Source organism: Melozone crissalis, unplaced genomic scaffold (assembly GCF_028551555.1).
Source record: "Melozone crissalis strain CALT ecotype California unplaced genomic scaffold, PUWL_Pcris_2 ptg000012l_1, whole genome shotgun sequence".
Classification (NCBI taxonomy): domain Eukaryota; kingdom Metazoa; phylum Chordata; class Aves; order Passeriformes; family Passerellidae; genus Melozone; species Melozone crissalis.
The window spans coordinates 5,379,104-5,393,774 of record NW_026535790.1 but is presented as its reverse complement, the minus strand read 5'-3'; the positions used below and the strand labels follow the sequence as shown (position 1 = coordinate 5,393,774).

The 14,671-nt window shown below is 44.3% G+C and overlaps 3 protein-coding genes across 5 annotated transcripts in view; 1 reads left to right on the top strand and 2 right to left on the bottom strand.

Annotated features, from left to right (window-relative positions):
* Positions 1–609: 609 nt before the first annotated feature.
* PMM2 (phosphomannomutase 2) lies at positions 610–7,305 on the bottom strand. Its single transcript, XM_054270838.1, has 8 exons — positions 7,226–7,305; positions 6,906–7,017; positions 5,885–5,961; positions 5,207–5,298; positions 4,452–4,551; positions 3,915–3,990; positions 2,741–2,856; positions 610–1,736 (listed from the first exon to the last, which is right to left on the bottom strand). The coding sequence occupies exons 1-8, from the start codon at positions 7,289–7,291 to the stop codon at positions 1,632–1,634; spliced, it is 744 nt and encodes a 247-aa protein (XP_054126813.1). The 5' UTR covers positions 7,292–7,305; the 3' UTR covers positions 610–1,631.
* Positions 7,306–7,366: 61 nt separating this feature from the next.
* Positions 7,367–8,737, top strand: TMEM186 (transmembrane protein 186). The gene is made up of 2 exons (XM_054271022.1): positions 7,367–7,378; positions 7,967–8,737. The coding sequence occupies exons 1-2, from the start codon at positions 7,370–7,372 to the stop codon at positions 8,702–8,704; spliced, it is 747 nt and encodes a 248-aa protein (XP_054126997.1). The 5' UTR covers positions 7,367–7,369; the 3' UTR covers positions 8,705–8,737.
* A 1,174-nt stretch (positions 8,738–9,911) lies between these two features.
* ABAT (4-aminobutyrate aminotransferase) overlaps positions 9,912–14,671 on the bottom strand; it is a 48,269-nt gene continuing 43,509 nt past the window's right edge. For all 3 annotated transcript variants that reach the window (XM_054270627.1, XM_054270628.1, XM_054270625.1), the window contains exons 14-16: positions 14,473–14,619; positions 13,345–13,456; positions 9,912–12,079 (exon numbers count right to left, since the gene is read on the bottom strand). In XM_054270627.1, coding sequence (XP_054126602.1) covers positions 11,958–12,079; positions 13,345–13,456; positions 14,473–14,619 — 381 coding nt within the window. In that variant the 3' untranslated portion in view covers positions 9,912–11,957. The remainder of the gene's footprint in view (positions 12,080–13,344; positions 13,457–14,472; positions 14,620–14,671) is intronic.

Sequence of the window (14,671 nt, the reverse complement as noted above, 5' to 3'; positions counted from 1 at the left end):
TGGTAGTGGTGGGTTTATCACTGTGCAGCTTGTTGGAATATCACCCCCTGCTTCCTTTACAATAAATGCAACAATTTCAGTGCTTCCATGTGTTTCCAGTCTGCTCCCTGGGTACCTGGTGCTGAGGAGGATCAGCTTTAAAGAGGAAAATGCAGGTGCCTGCACAGGCACCCCTGTGTGGTGACTCCAGTTTTATTTAAGGAAATGTTTTCCCTGCCATTGACTGCACTTAGCAGAACAATTAGGGAATAGCAAGGCCAGCACCTGTCAGAGGAGGGCCCCAGGACAGAGCAGCCAGAAATGTGTTTGGGGCTGAAAACAATCAAAGCAGCAGCTCTTAAACTGTCCTTAAACAGCATTCCTGGACTAGGGATAGTCCTGGTCCTAAGTCAGCTCCCATTAGTTAGGGAAGAAGTGTGCTGGGACATAAGGTTTTGGTACATGAGGTGCATTGCACTCCCCCTCTGATTTTTGTAAGCCCTTTTGGGGATTTTGGGTGGTACCAGGATTCTATTCTCTGCTTTTTTACTGTGCAAGTATCCCGTGAACCTGGAACTGAAAAAATTCAAATTATTAATATTTTGGTACAGACAGGCAGCATGCAACAGGTCTGCTTCAAGTATTTTATTTTCCATAATGATAAATCAAAACAGAATATTTTAATGATAAAATCAGATTTTATTCTCCTTTACTAAATCAAACCGTTTATACTCAAGATTACTTTCCTAATACCAGATGAGAAAAGTAACAGTAATTAACAGTTACACAGAATGTCAGACATTGACTTGAATTTTAACAGAAACATAGTTTAGGTCATTTTTGTAGTATGAAAAATCTCATCTACCCTTAGTGCCTTAACCAGGAATCTCAGAAAATGATCACAAAGTGGCAGAAATATATTTTGCTAACGTGGTGAAGTTATTTTAATTAATTTTTACAAATATTTTTTTAGATTTGGTCTGCACAGAGTGTAGGTAGCATGACCTGAGTTGTGCCTTGGCACCACATCCATCCTGAGGAGGGAACTTTGGCACCAGCTGCTCCAGCACTCCTAGGGATGGCAGTCAGGGACTTCTGGTCCAGTGCCATCTTCCCAACCCCAGGAAGAAATAAAACCTTTCCCTTTTACTCATCTTCCAGTTTTAGACAAGAAACTGTCTTATAATTCATGTTAATTCATATAGCACAAGGTAAGTATTTAAAAAATCAACTGCATCTTTTAAAAAGCTGCCTCAACATAAAAAACTAGGGATTAAGCCTTGCAGGCCAATTTTAAGACCAGGAATCAACTAGAGGCAGATTATGCCTCCCCTTCCCTCCCTAAATTGTAATTAATTAGTTAAGTTTACAGATATCTTAAAAACCAACCCAAAATATAACCCAACCCCACAACCAAGCAAAAAGAAAACTATTTATGTGATTGGAAATTGAAAGGATGGTGCTCAATGAGCTCTGCTGTGTTCCCCCAGGCAGCAAGGGGTCTTCAAGTAAAACATTTCCCTTTAGTAATGGCTGACCTGCAAAGCACCTGCTATTCATGGCCAATTACATAAAAACAATCCAGTATGAAGATGATGTTTCAAGTTATTTTGCTGTTCTAACTGTCCTCAAAGTGTGAATTCTGAAGTCTTTTATTTAAAAAATAGCTCTTCACAGATTCTTCTTGTATCTTCCGGGGATGTGACACTGTGGCCTTCTGTTCTGGAGTCTGTGAAAATTTCATAGTCGTTCCCTCCCTGGAAGCAGAAGATGATTTAATTTTATTTAACATCAAGCACAGTCACAAATAGGGACACATGAAAGGAAACAGTGAAGGAATGGACTTTTTCCAAGGGCCTGCAGTGATTAGGCTCAATGAGCACCAGCACTGTCCTGGATGAGCACAGATCCCAAAATCCATCCAGAGCTTCATTCCCAAATTTCTGTTTGCCACACTGCTCCCACAGGTCAGCATCAGCTCTCAGTGCTTCAACTCTCTGGCAGTGCTGCACTGCCACTTAGAGGGTCTGACATGAACTGTCTGTGAGCTCTGTGCCCCAGGGAGAGGTGGTTACTTTTGCAGCTGATGTCAGGGGAAAAAAACCTTTAATTTTAAGCTTGTCTTTCTCTTATAAACCTTATTTTTTTAAATGTATAAAGTCCTGTGTAATTTCAGAGTTTTGTAACTGTGAGTTCTTATCAAACCAAGCCTTTTCTTATAAAACAGGCTGATAGTGTCCTTTGGCCAAATTCAGACAGCTTTAATTTCAAGCAAGTCCTTGTGCTTGCCAGTGCCCTCACAAGCTCTTGTCAAGTCTCTGATTTTTAAAAGCCTCTGAATTGCCCTGCAGAGCTCTGCCCCACAATGAGGGACAAGGGACTCTGTTCAGTTCCCCAGGGTGGAGACAGAGCAGTGAGCAAAGGCACAGTGTTAAATGAGACAGGAAATAAATATGCTTAATAAACAGCAGCCAACAAAAACCAATCTACACTGACCAAGCAGGACAATCAGTTTCACACAGTTATGTCACCTAGGTGTTTAACAGAATTACACAAGTTCAATTTTAAAACAACCTCTGTTGAGGCAAAAACCTGTGTTCAGCTCAGGAAACAGAAGGAAAACTTCCTATCTACAGCCAGGCAAACATGGACACGTTTATGCCCTGACTTCAGCTCTTGTCAGGATTAAGGTTACAAGGTGCACTCCTTGAGGGTTAATTACAGCAGCTCTCAAATGAGGGTGTCAAACTAAAGTACTCACTGGCATGGTCTTGTCTCCAAAGAAATAAATAGTCTTGTATCCATCCTTGGCAACAATTCCTAAGCAGTACCTTTTATCCCAGCCCTCTGGGAACACATCGATGCTGATCTGCCCTCCTAGGAGAGAGAGGAACCAACACTTGTTACATTTTAACAATGTTTCTGAAGGGAGAGAAAGTGCAAAAAAAACCGTAAACTGGGTAAGATTTTAGGCAGAGGGAGCTTTGCAGAAGACACAGACATGTTGTGAGACTCTGGAGTTAAGTCCTGCAAGTACAGAAGGTGTTTTATAGGGCATCAGTTATTAGAGATGTGATTCAGAGATTATTTATCAAGCACTTATTCAGCAAAGTCTGAGCATGTTCCCAAACACTCACTGCTATCCAAATGAACCTTTTAAAATAATTACATTTAATCTTTTTACTTTTAGATAGAAAGGACACATGAACACAGCCACTGATATATGTACAGCCATAAAATCATAGGCAAAAGACTTGCTAAGGCTTTCAGAGTAGGAAAGGGAAGAAATCAGCCCTTTCAGCAGCGGTTCCAGTTCTGAGCCCTTGGCCTTCTCCAATACCCAAGAGCATGATTCCCACATGAAGCAGGTGTATCTACAACAAATAAAAATATCTTATATAAGGTATCTACAACATAAAGGAGAGAGGAAAGCTGCACTGCAGTTCACTTTTGCCTTAGTGCTTCAACACTAATGCCAACCATACTTTTAATTCCCCCTAATTTTATTTTTTTTCCTTAAGCTTGCACTTGCTTTTGGATTCTTTCCTTCCTCCCACACAGTGCAGGTATAACAGAAGAACCAAGGGCAACTGGAACAGCACTGAGGGAGTAGCTCTGATCAAAACTGATTCACAGAAACAACTCTGACTAATCCAAAGCATCTAATATGCTCCAAAATGAGCAGAATCAGTCACACAACTGACATTAAAGGACAATGAACTGATGACAAGAAATGAAGTTCTCTTTGTTGATGGATTTCAATTAAAATGTCCCAATAAAAGCCTGAGAGGAAAAAGAGGCTCAGTCTTGCCTGCAACCACCCCCAGAGAGACCTGTCACACAAATGAGATAGGATGTCACAGCCATAAGAGAGAATGACTTAAATGAAATTTAAATTAATTGATGTTTTAAATGACATTCTTTTAAAGTATTACCTATTGAAAATGTGAGGCCTTTGCCTGCAAATTCTCTTTGTAGATCAGCTACAAATTTCTCTCTTATATGCTCCTTCTGTTAAGGAAAAAAGAAAACAAAACCAAACAACAGTTACATGCTGTAACTGTGTTGATTTACCAGTGAAAAGATAACCCAAAACCACCTCTAAAAAAGAATGGTTTTATTGATTTGAATGGACCCAGGCTGGTTACACTATAGAGGACAACATAAAGTATGGTTTTACCTAGGACAGGGAGGGTTTTTTAGAAACCCCAGAAGCAGGATGTTCAGTAGCCTGGATATTGGATTAAAAACATGAGCCAAACCCACCCTTCTGCAAGAAATCCTTGCTATTCTAACAAAAAACCCCACATTGTTTATTTCCTGAATGGACAAATTAGTTAAACCACATGGAAAGGATTAAAATGAAAAAAAAAATAGAATTGCACAAACAATGAAAGTTTTAAAAAAATCATAACCTGGCCATAACTGCCTCCTCCAGGAGAGCTGGGGATTTTTCAAGAGTTGTAACTCACTTTGTCAAATTCATAGAACTCAAGTCGTTCTTCCTGGCTGCAGTTTCTTCCAATGGGGGACACATTTAACATCCCATTTCTGAACTCAATGAAAGTGCCTCTGCAAGGGAATTGATCACAAGACAGAAAATAGATGAGAAAACTGCTCAAAGCACTAAATATCACAGTAAATTTCCATTTAATTCTAAAGGCAGTGGGAATCACCTGTCTCACTACATGCAGGTACCTCTGGCAGCAGTAAGTCTTCAGGACTTTGAACCTGGCAAGCTCATCATCATCCTTACTCAGGGCTCTTAAAAGCACCATTTGGTTTAACAAGTGTGACTGGAGCATCCCATCAAGCCCAGAGCCTGACAGGCCAGGCTGTCAGTGTGGGGTGAAGCTGCAGAATTCCCAGCAATGCGGGCAGTGTCCTGCCCTGCCTCACCCAGCACATTTCAGTGTCTGCACAGCTGCACCTCACACCTCACACAGAGCTGCTCTGGCTGCACTCCTCATCTCTGAATCCCAAACATGGCAAGGGAACTCTCCTACTTCAAAACTCAACCTCCTTCTCTCTGACACAAAGTGCTGATCAGTATTTCAAGCCCTGTGCTCCAGCTGGGGACTTGTCTTTGTATGCATGGCCAGAGCTCTGTTTCACACACACAGTGCTGCTCCCTAAATAGAAATTACTCTTTTCTTTTTTTTTGCTGAGCACCCTGAGCTGAGCTTTATATCCCCCATGGAGAAGTGAGATGTCTGTGTGCACATACCTCTTCTTTGGCAGTCTGATCTTTGCAAGGTAACCCAGGCAGTAGTTGATGACATCTTGAAGGATGTCCTCGCCCAGGTGGCCCTGAATGCTCTAACAAAACAAACACCATTCAACCAAGGGTCCAGAATCTGAGATTCTAAAAGCAAGTCACATGGAAAACACAGACATTGGGTAATCAGGCATAGTTAATACCACAGAGAAACAAACATGCCTTCAATCAGTAACATCAGCTGATGCTCACATGGTACTAGCTAAAGGTTCTCATTTTTATTCACTTTATAACACCAAACTATCCTTTAATGACTCCTAGTTGTACCTGCTTCAGAAGGAAACTGTGCCACAGGCAGCAGCCCTAAACAAAAAGGGTTTTAATGTCTGCACATGTCTGCATGTGCTGTGCTATAGCAAAGCACAAAGAAATGGAGCTTGTTCCTGCAGTAAACTGGAACCACTGGTCAGGGCAGCAAATTCAGCCAGGATCTCTTTAAGTGTTTGCTCTCCATTATTTATGTTAAACATTACATGCCAAATGAATGATCCATTAACAGGACTAACATATGAAAGCAGCAGCAACTTTGGTCTTTGAAAGGGTGATACAAAGGACTACACTGTACAAATAAATCAAAATATTGTTTAGAAAATTTCTTTTTCTCACTGTTGGAAATTTCACACTTACCTGCTTGCTCAGGAATTTCCCATCTTTGTATGCTACCAGGCCATTTTCTGAGAACACATAGTCATATTTTTCAATCACTGCAAACAAGCAAAAACACAGTAACTCATCATTTCCCCTCAATGCTTAATGCAGAATTGTCTTAAATGTTAAATAGCTTAAAATACAGCAAACATTAGCTCCTAAAGCATGAAAATTTCAGCAGCATAGCATCAAGCACAAGATTAAAGCTAGTCCCATTTCTCACTATGATTAACACACACCTCAAAGCATGCTGAATCAATTGACTTACCTGTGGCTTTACTTATATGCATGACTCTGTGCATTAAAAATTAAAGAATGACCAAACACCTGGTACATGGCCTGGCTTCAGAGCAAGTCAAATACTGCCCTTTTAGGTTTGTTTCCTCAGTGTCACTAATCTTCAGTAGACGTCTGGGAGCTGTGAGTCTCAGCACCACACAAGATGATATGGTTCACTGAGACCACTTGGAAGGCAAACAAACTCTGAGCTGCCTGGGCACTACAGGAGGCTGTCAGTGGCATCAATTAAGTAAAGACCATTAAGAATAAAGGACTAAGGCAAGAATCCAGAGCTACATAACCCCACAGCGAACAAATCCAGGTCCTCAGGGATGTGCTCGGCAGCTGAGCAGCCCACACGTGTATGTCACATACAGGACTGCACTGCACACAGCAGTGTGACAAAGCTCTGACATCAAGGTAGGATTTCACCACTAGCAACAACCTGTTAATTTAATATCGAGATACCACATACCTACAGTGCAAACAGCCTGCGACTTCCAAAAGCCGGGTAGTAACTCCCCAGAGCCGGAGTGCAACACAGCACTCCCAGGAAGACAATTACAAGCAAGGGAAGAAGGGGATGGACGGGGCTCAACCTCCACGTGCCCTTGGCGGCTGCCCGGGGCTCGGAGCGAGGATCGCCCCAGAGGGATCACCTCAGGGGGATGGCCTCAGCAGGATCACCTCAGCGGGATCGCCCCAGCGGGATCGCCCTTACCGTCCTCGCCCAGCTGCTCGCGGATCTTGGCCAGGTCCGAGCCGCCCACCACCCCCACCTTCATCTTCTGCCGCAGCTGCTGCATGAACGCCGCCATCTCCGCCGAGATTTTCTACGGTCCAAAACAGAGCCGTCAGATTTGCCAGAGGCCAGCGCCTCCATTCCGCAACAACCAGCCCGTGCGGGTCCTTAAGCAGCGTTAAATGAATGAAGCGCGCTCACGGAGCCCGCGGCACACGGCACAGCCGTGCCCCCGCGGTGTGCCATCGGCCCCGCGGTGTGCCATCGGCCCCGCTCCCGCAGCCCCGTCCCGCACTCGCCTGGCGCGGCGCCGTGAGGGTGCCATCCACGTCGAACAGGCAGAGCGCGGAGGGCGGCGCCGCCATGGCTGCTCCGCGGGGCCGCCCCTCCCGGCGGGCCGCGCGCGGGGCGGGGCGGGGCAGGCGCGGAGAGGCGGCGGGGCCATGGCGGCGGTGAGGGCTGGGGTTTGTTCCTCCTTCCCCCTCCTTCTCCCCTTTCCGCGTCTCCTTGCCTTTCCCTTTTCCATCCCTGTCGCCATCCCTGTCGCGGGCCCCTCGGTGACGGGTCCTTGCACGCCACGTGTCCCACAGCGTGGCGGGGGCAGCGCGGAACTTCCCTTGCTGCCTTTGCGCCTTCCCAGCGTCCTCTGCCTCCTTCGGCCTGATCGCGCTCTCCTCCCCTTTACCGTGCTTAGTCCACTTTTCTGTTTCCCTAAAACTGCTGTATAAGTGGTTATTTAAGGAGTCGGCGATTCCAGCAGCTTTGCTGGGATGTTGCTCAGCCGGCGGGAGGCAGGGGGTGTGCCAGTGTCGGTCACTGAGCTCACTGATACCAGCTGTGTTAGCACAGTTTTCCCTCTCGGTCTGCAGGGAGGGATGCGAGCACAAACACCAGTTTTTTTATCAGAACACTGGATTAAGGTTACAGTGACCCGGGGATTGTGCTTTATTGTCTGTAGGAGCCCGAGGGACCAACTCTGAGCTCCCTGGTGGGTTTTAAAGAGGACTCAAACGATGACCTGTGGGAATGTTACCTTACAGGCTTGGCTCTGCACGGTCAGGACCGCAGCCTGCACAGCAGCACCTTTTGGGAGATCGCTGCAGAAGGAGCTCTGGACAAGGCCATGGAGAAGGGAAGCTGCTCGCCTGCCCTGGATTGCTGGTTCATGGCAGTGTTTGCAGTCACAAGCCCAGCGAGCTCACGGTGTCAGGAGTTACCTCAGGAGACCCCGAGAGCTGTCCGTGTGTCTGTCCCACTTGGCCCCTGCTGCTGTGGTCCAGCAGAAGGCTGTGCATGGCAGGACAGAAGAGTTCAAACTGGTCTACAGGTTCCCAGGGATAAAATACTGCAGGATCCTGTCGAGACTGAAGCTGCTGCAGACTGCCACCTCCATGATCATGCTGCCTCCCATCTGCTACCTCTACCTGCAGGGCCAGGTGTCCCAGAATATCCTCCTCTACACAACTGGCATCGCTGTCTTTGCTGGGGCTATGCTGTATGGCATGAGCTACTTTTTCAGAAGAATTATTGGATTCATCTACTTAAGTGAAACTGGACAAACTGTCAGAGTGGCCCACTTGACATTCTGGGGAAGACGTAATGACATTTACTGTCCCATAGAGACAGTGGTGACTTTGGATGAAGTTGGAGATAGCAAGGACGAGCTCCTTCACCAGTTCAAGCGGTATAACACTACAGATACTTTGTATTTTACAATTAAGTATGGCCAGATTGTAGACAGACAGAAATTTACTCAAATATTTGGAGAATTTGTGTGACACAGCTGCTCATTTCCAATGACTTTCCATGTCCATTGTGCTTGTTCCACGAGGTTTAAATAGTTCACCAAACTACACATCCCTGTCCATTTCCTGTGCAAAGCCTGCAGTAAGTGCACCCAGTGTACAAAGTCACAGTGGTAAGGCACAGCCCACTGGATTAAAGGTCCTGCAGTTTGTGTATGGTGTGAGGAGTGTCTGTTCCATGTAGCATTCAGTAATGTCACAGCATTCCAAGCCAAATTACTGGGGATGAAACATGAAAAATCTCTCAAAATGAAATGCAGGAGCTGCCAGAGCACCCTCACTTCAACCTCAGTGTTTCTTGTAGCTCATTTCAGGTCGGCTGGGAAGCCTCTGGAAATTAAAGCTGGTCTGGTACATCCATATGATGGGTACTGCTGAATGTCAGAGAGGGACATGCTCATGTATCAGTGCAATTGAGGGAATGGGAAGGTGTGTGGGCTGTCCTGGCCTCAGGAGAGTCCTCCAGGATGGGAGTGGAGCTGGGCAAAAGAGACACTGGCAGCTCAGCTGTTAAGTTCAAGGCTGGGACAATATTTCAGGAGCCTCTTACAGGAATTGCCATTCCTCATTGGAATGGGAAAAGCAGCACCTGTCTCCATGAAGGACTGTGGTCTTATTCCATGATATTGGTATGAATTCTCCTTTTCCAAAACCTCGGTAGAAATGAGGAATTTAAACCCAAGAAAGAACCAAATATATCACCTATAATGTGTAACACATGTTTTGAATTGTCAGAAGCAAGATAACTCCTTACACCCCTCCTAGTTCTAGCTTAATGTGAAACTGGCAAATAAACTGACTCTCACCAATAACCTGGAGTGTTCTTTCCTTATTTCTTCCTCATGTGAAGTGAAACCTCTGTTTCTTGGTGGATCACTAAAGGATCAGTTAAGTAAAATTGCCATTTAAGAGCACAGGGTAACCCTGAATTACTATTTCTCATGCTTAACTTTTCCTAATGGGGCTCTGTGAGTTTAAATTGTGGCTGACACTGTGTAGCACAGCAATATCAGAAGAAATCCAAATATTCCTTGGTGTAAACACCATGACAACAAAATACATTGGGCTGTACAGGTATGCTGTATTTTTTTGAGGTTTATCTTCATCAGAATATCTTTAGTATGCAGTAATGGTTCAGTTCAGGCATGTACTGGATGTAAAATGAAAAGCCCTGGAGAAGTTCAATTATAAATATTTTATTTAAGAATATTGATTACACATGATTGATGTCATTTGTTATGAATCTGTGTACAGTTACTAGTTACACCATGAAGTGTACTTAAGTATTTGTTTAAACATTTATTTGGCACTGTCTACAGTATGCTGTAAACAATATTAACTTTATATGCTTGAGCTGCAGTGCTTTCTATGGTATTCTCTAACGATTTCATCAACATGTTGTACACAATTATACAGTTACTGAGTGTCAGTAAAAATTATAAAAACACCTAGAGTAGTCATAATAAAAGTGAAGATGTGGTAAGACTTCAAATTACTGGACCTTTGCTTCTGTAAAAGTACAAGACTTGCTAGAGACATTCACTAAAACTACTGCACTGATATGTTGAACAAACTAATTCCCAAAATGCTGTCAAATCCAGTTCCTGGTTTGACTTTCCTTTGCTGATAATATGCTTACGAGGACAGCGATGACAATGAAGTTTTGTTGAACACCAATTTTTACCAGTCCTTCCCCCAGATTTCTACAACCTCTGTTCAAAAACCTGCTCAGGTTCTGCCCAGCTGGCACCAGAATTCTGCTTTCTGCAGAGGTTTACAGAAATCCCACTGGGTTTAAGCTGGCAGAAGTGACTGTGCTTGAGTTTCCCAATACCAGTACTTTAAAATGGGAAAACCATGATTAACACTTCTCAAAGCAAGTAAGGAACCTTTTCACATTTTGGTAGTTGTATTAAACATGTAAATCTTTTAACTTCTCTGTTTCTTATTATGCACTTAAAAATTGTGGTCAGGTCCTGCAAGGGCAACTGTAAAAGTCCATTGTGGTCCCTGTTTTTTGGTGCACAACAAAAAGTTAAAATTAGTAAACAAAATCCAGATGCTGACCAAGAAAAAGAAAAAGAAAAAGAAAAAGAAAGGCACCAGATCTAGTTCAAGTCAGCCTTCAGCAAACAGTAAAGAGACATCCAAAACAATTCTCTTAAGAAAAATCAGTGAACTGTTGACACATTTTTTGATCCTGTGGCTTTCTAGAAGATCTCTGAAATATCCATGACTTAGAATATACTATTAGAACAAAAATAGAATTACTTTGCATTATAAATGTGCAGGCAGGACTAGGCCTTCACTGTAGTGGCTCTGATACCAGATAATGGCATTTCTGCTTAGTTTTACAAAATACCTCAAGTATTCGTGTAGAAGTTATAATAGATAAATTAATGGCTATTGTGTGTTCTGGGCAAAGGGTAAAATAATCTGGAATCATTCTAGACTGCTGGCAGAAGTGGAAGAATGTGCTTTGCATGGTTCTCTAAGCTTTGTCAGGTTACATACCTCAGGGTAGAGTTTTCTCTGTACAAGTCTGCTTGTAAGAGAAGTCAAAAGTTTTAAAACCCATCCCGTGTGACGAGGACAGAAGGACAAGGGCTTCAGTGCCACTTGCAGGTGTGGCTGAGGGCACCAGTGCCCCTGAAGCAGTGAGTGCAGGCTGGGCAGAGCTGCCCTGATGCAGCTGGTGTGGCAGATGCCTGTACTCGAGGGAACAAAGCTGGAAATTATTCTGTAAAATACTGTGCTTGGCAGTGGTGGAAAGCAGAGCTTTCCTTGAACACTTATTTGATCCCAGCTGCCATTAGAGAAGGGCACTCTGTGTGGCAGGAGTGTGGCTCTGAGCGTTTGGCCACGCTTTGCTGCTTCTGGATGCAAATCTACCAGGGTCACCCGTGGAAACAGAGTGTTCCAGGTCCTGCTCAGACAGGGCAGAGTCAGGGACATGGCTGTAGGAGGACTCTGCAGTCAGCATGGCCCAGGCCAGAAGAGGGAGGTTCTGGGGATGCACAGTGAGGGACAGCTGCATGGACCTGCTGGTGACCAGTGCCAATGCTCTGCCTGGGGCGCGTGTGCATGGAGCAGCTTGCCTTGGGCAGGATCACAGACAGAACACAAACCTCAGTTTATGACTTTACACTTATCTTGTAAGTAGAGAAGACATGAATTAATGCAAACTAATTTCATAATCAGCTGTTCAGTGCAAGGGAACTGCTTTTTACTTGAAGTTTGCTAAGATGTCACTGAAGATGTTCAGGAAGAGGTGTGCATGGTGGTCCTTGAAGATCAGCGTGGGACGAAAACGGATGGATCTGTCTCCACAGCCTCCCAGGACAACCCCTGAAATGAGAACACAGTAGGTCCTCTACTAATTTCCATCTTTGCCAAGTATCCAGAAGAATTCAGGTTTCTGAATGGGGATACCCTCATTGTGGAGGGCCAACAGAAGCTCCCCAGATCCTGCTAGCAACACCATGATACAGCACATTGTGGTGTGAATGGCCTCAAGCTTCACAGCAGCTTAGAAGAACACTGTGGGTGCCTGGAGCTGTTCTATAAAACACTTGGAGTATTGGGACTAATCCTGACAGCAGTGGAAAGAGTCCATCCAGCACAGAGCTCACACAGCATCTGAGATTTCAGAGCTGCAGTACTCTCCTGGTCAGGTGTCCTGGTGCCACAACAAGACACAGGTGGTTTCTCTGCATTATTTTTTAAACTAAATTGTTTTTAATAACAAGTTAAAATGTCTCCATGCCTGCAAACCTCTCCCTGCAGTGTTTTAAATGCACTTTTTAGCCCAAAATAAATTTTTAGAAATGTTTGAATGAGAACCCATATTATTAAGCTGAGCTTACCCTGCCTCAAAGCAGAACCTTGGTTTACTATGAAACAAATCACTTGCCTTCTCTCTCCGCTGTCTTAGTTTCCAAGAACAAAAAATGGTGTCTTTTACACTATAAAAGTTTGGTTTCACCACAGTTTAGATGCACCCTGCCTGCTTCTTTCAAGACATAGGAGTAACAGCAAAAACAGCAGCAAACACAGGGCCCACATAGTTAAAGAGAGTGTTAGGTGTGGATCCCAAGGTTCCCCTCTGGATACCTGGGCCTGTCTGCAGCTGTTAACAGTTCTGTGGGAAAAGAGGGATGTCACTGAAGATCTGTGCCCATTTTAGGTATTTAATCATTAGGTGTTCCTAGGTATAGGAATTATGTATTTATAGAACTCATCGTTCTTCTTGCTGTGTTTTCCTGAGTGACATTGACTTTCATCTAACTTTCCTGTTTCTAGAAGTAAGCCATGTCCATGGGCACCTAAAGTCACTGCAGAGGACTCTGAACCTGTTGTCACAAAATCTCATCCCATACACAGACCTTTTCCAGTAACCTCAGACCTGCAGAGGCTGGTAAATGTACACACCATGCAACAGACTGCTCTGCCTCTGACATCATTTCCAGAAAGTCTAAATTCACCCTTGTCATTTCCCTACTGTCCTCTGATACTGAAATACTCATGCAGGATATGAAAAGGAAAATGTGAAGCATTACCTTCACATGTGAATGCTACACATGAAGCTCATCCACACACACACAGTTTCTTACCTTTGTTTCTGGCTATTGTAATTAACTTGTTTCTAGTTGCATCATCTGGAGTGTCAAACGAACAGAATGTTCCTCTTCCTCTCACTCTGCTGATGAGATGGGGGTAACGAGCCTGCAGGGGGAGGAGAGACAAGCACATGGCAGGTGCTGCAACAGAGGGCACCTGGTGGCAGGGCTGGCTGTGCCAGGTGGAAACCCTGCTGCCTCCTCGCTCTGCTGGAGTGGAGCACGGCTCACATGGTGCTCTGCTCAGCCTGCAGAGCCCCACACAGAGCAGGGAGGGAGAGTGAGTCTGACCCATGAGCTGGGTCAAGTAAAGTATTCTTTGGAACGAGCATAACACACCTTATTTACATCTACAGTGGACTCTAGGAAAACCTGAGCATAAACCATCTGCACTGGGGCTGGAAACCAGCTCACTCTTACCCTGCACTGAGACACTTGCCAGGAGTATCTGCATCACTTATTCTCAGTCACAGCCCTCATCTTTTGGAAGAACAATCTCTTGGGTAGGACTAGTTGTATTCCCGCCCTCCAAAGTACGAGATTACAGTGTTCTCTGTTCTCCTGCCTGCTATGTGTAAAGGTGTGGAGAGAGCAGAGATGTATGTGGCATTATTCTATGCAAAATGCCTTTGGGAGCTGAGCACCTGCAAGCCTGTCTCTAAATGCCTGTCTGTAGAGCTCCACAGTAGAAGCTGTAAAGGAATTTCCCTTAAACAAGGGAGGGAAAGATAGAATTTTCTTATTTCAACAGCCCAGCAAAATTGGAACAAAATATGAAAGGACCTTCCTTTGAAAAGAACTTTAGGACAAGGAAATACCAGTTTACAGTAACAAAACCTTCTAGCAAAGTAATTTAATTAGCTGCAGTACATATCTTCAGATATTTTGGGGATCACCCTTTATTTTGGATTAAGCTATATAAACCCAACCTTTTTAAATCAGTAAAAGAAAGTTTACTTCAATTTCAAATGGGACACAGTTTTTCAGGCCTGTGTTGAAGTTGCTATAATGGTCCAGACCCCAGCTCTAGCTCCTCAGCCCAAATGTTTAAACTAAATGAGGTCAGATCCTACTTCAGCACCAAATTTCTCCTTCTTATCCACAATCCTTCCAGATGTTTACCTGCAAATCCAGCAGCCCAGTCAGCAGTGCTTTCCCAGCATGGGTTGCATTGTTGAGAAGGTCTTCTGTTTTAATAACCTTAATGACTTCAGCAAGCATAAGGTTCTTGGATGGATCTCCAAGCCAGGTGTTAAAAATCCGGTAGGGCTGGGGAAAGAGTGGGAAAAGAGTTGAGGAACATGTTAACAGGCAAATCACT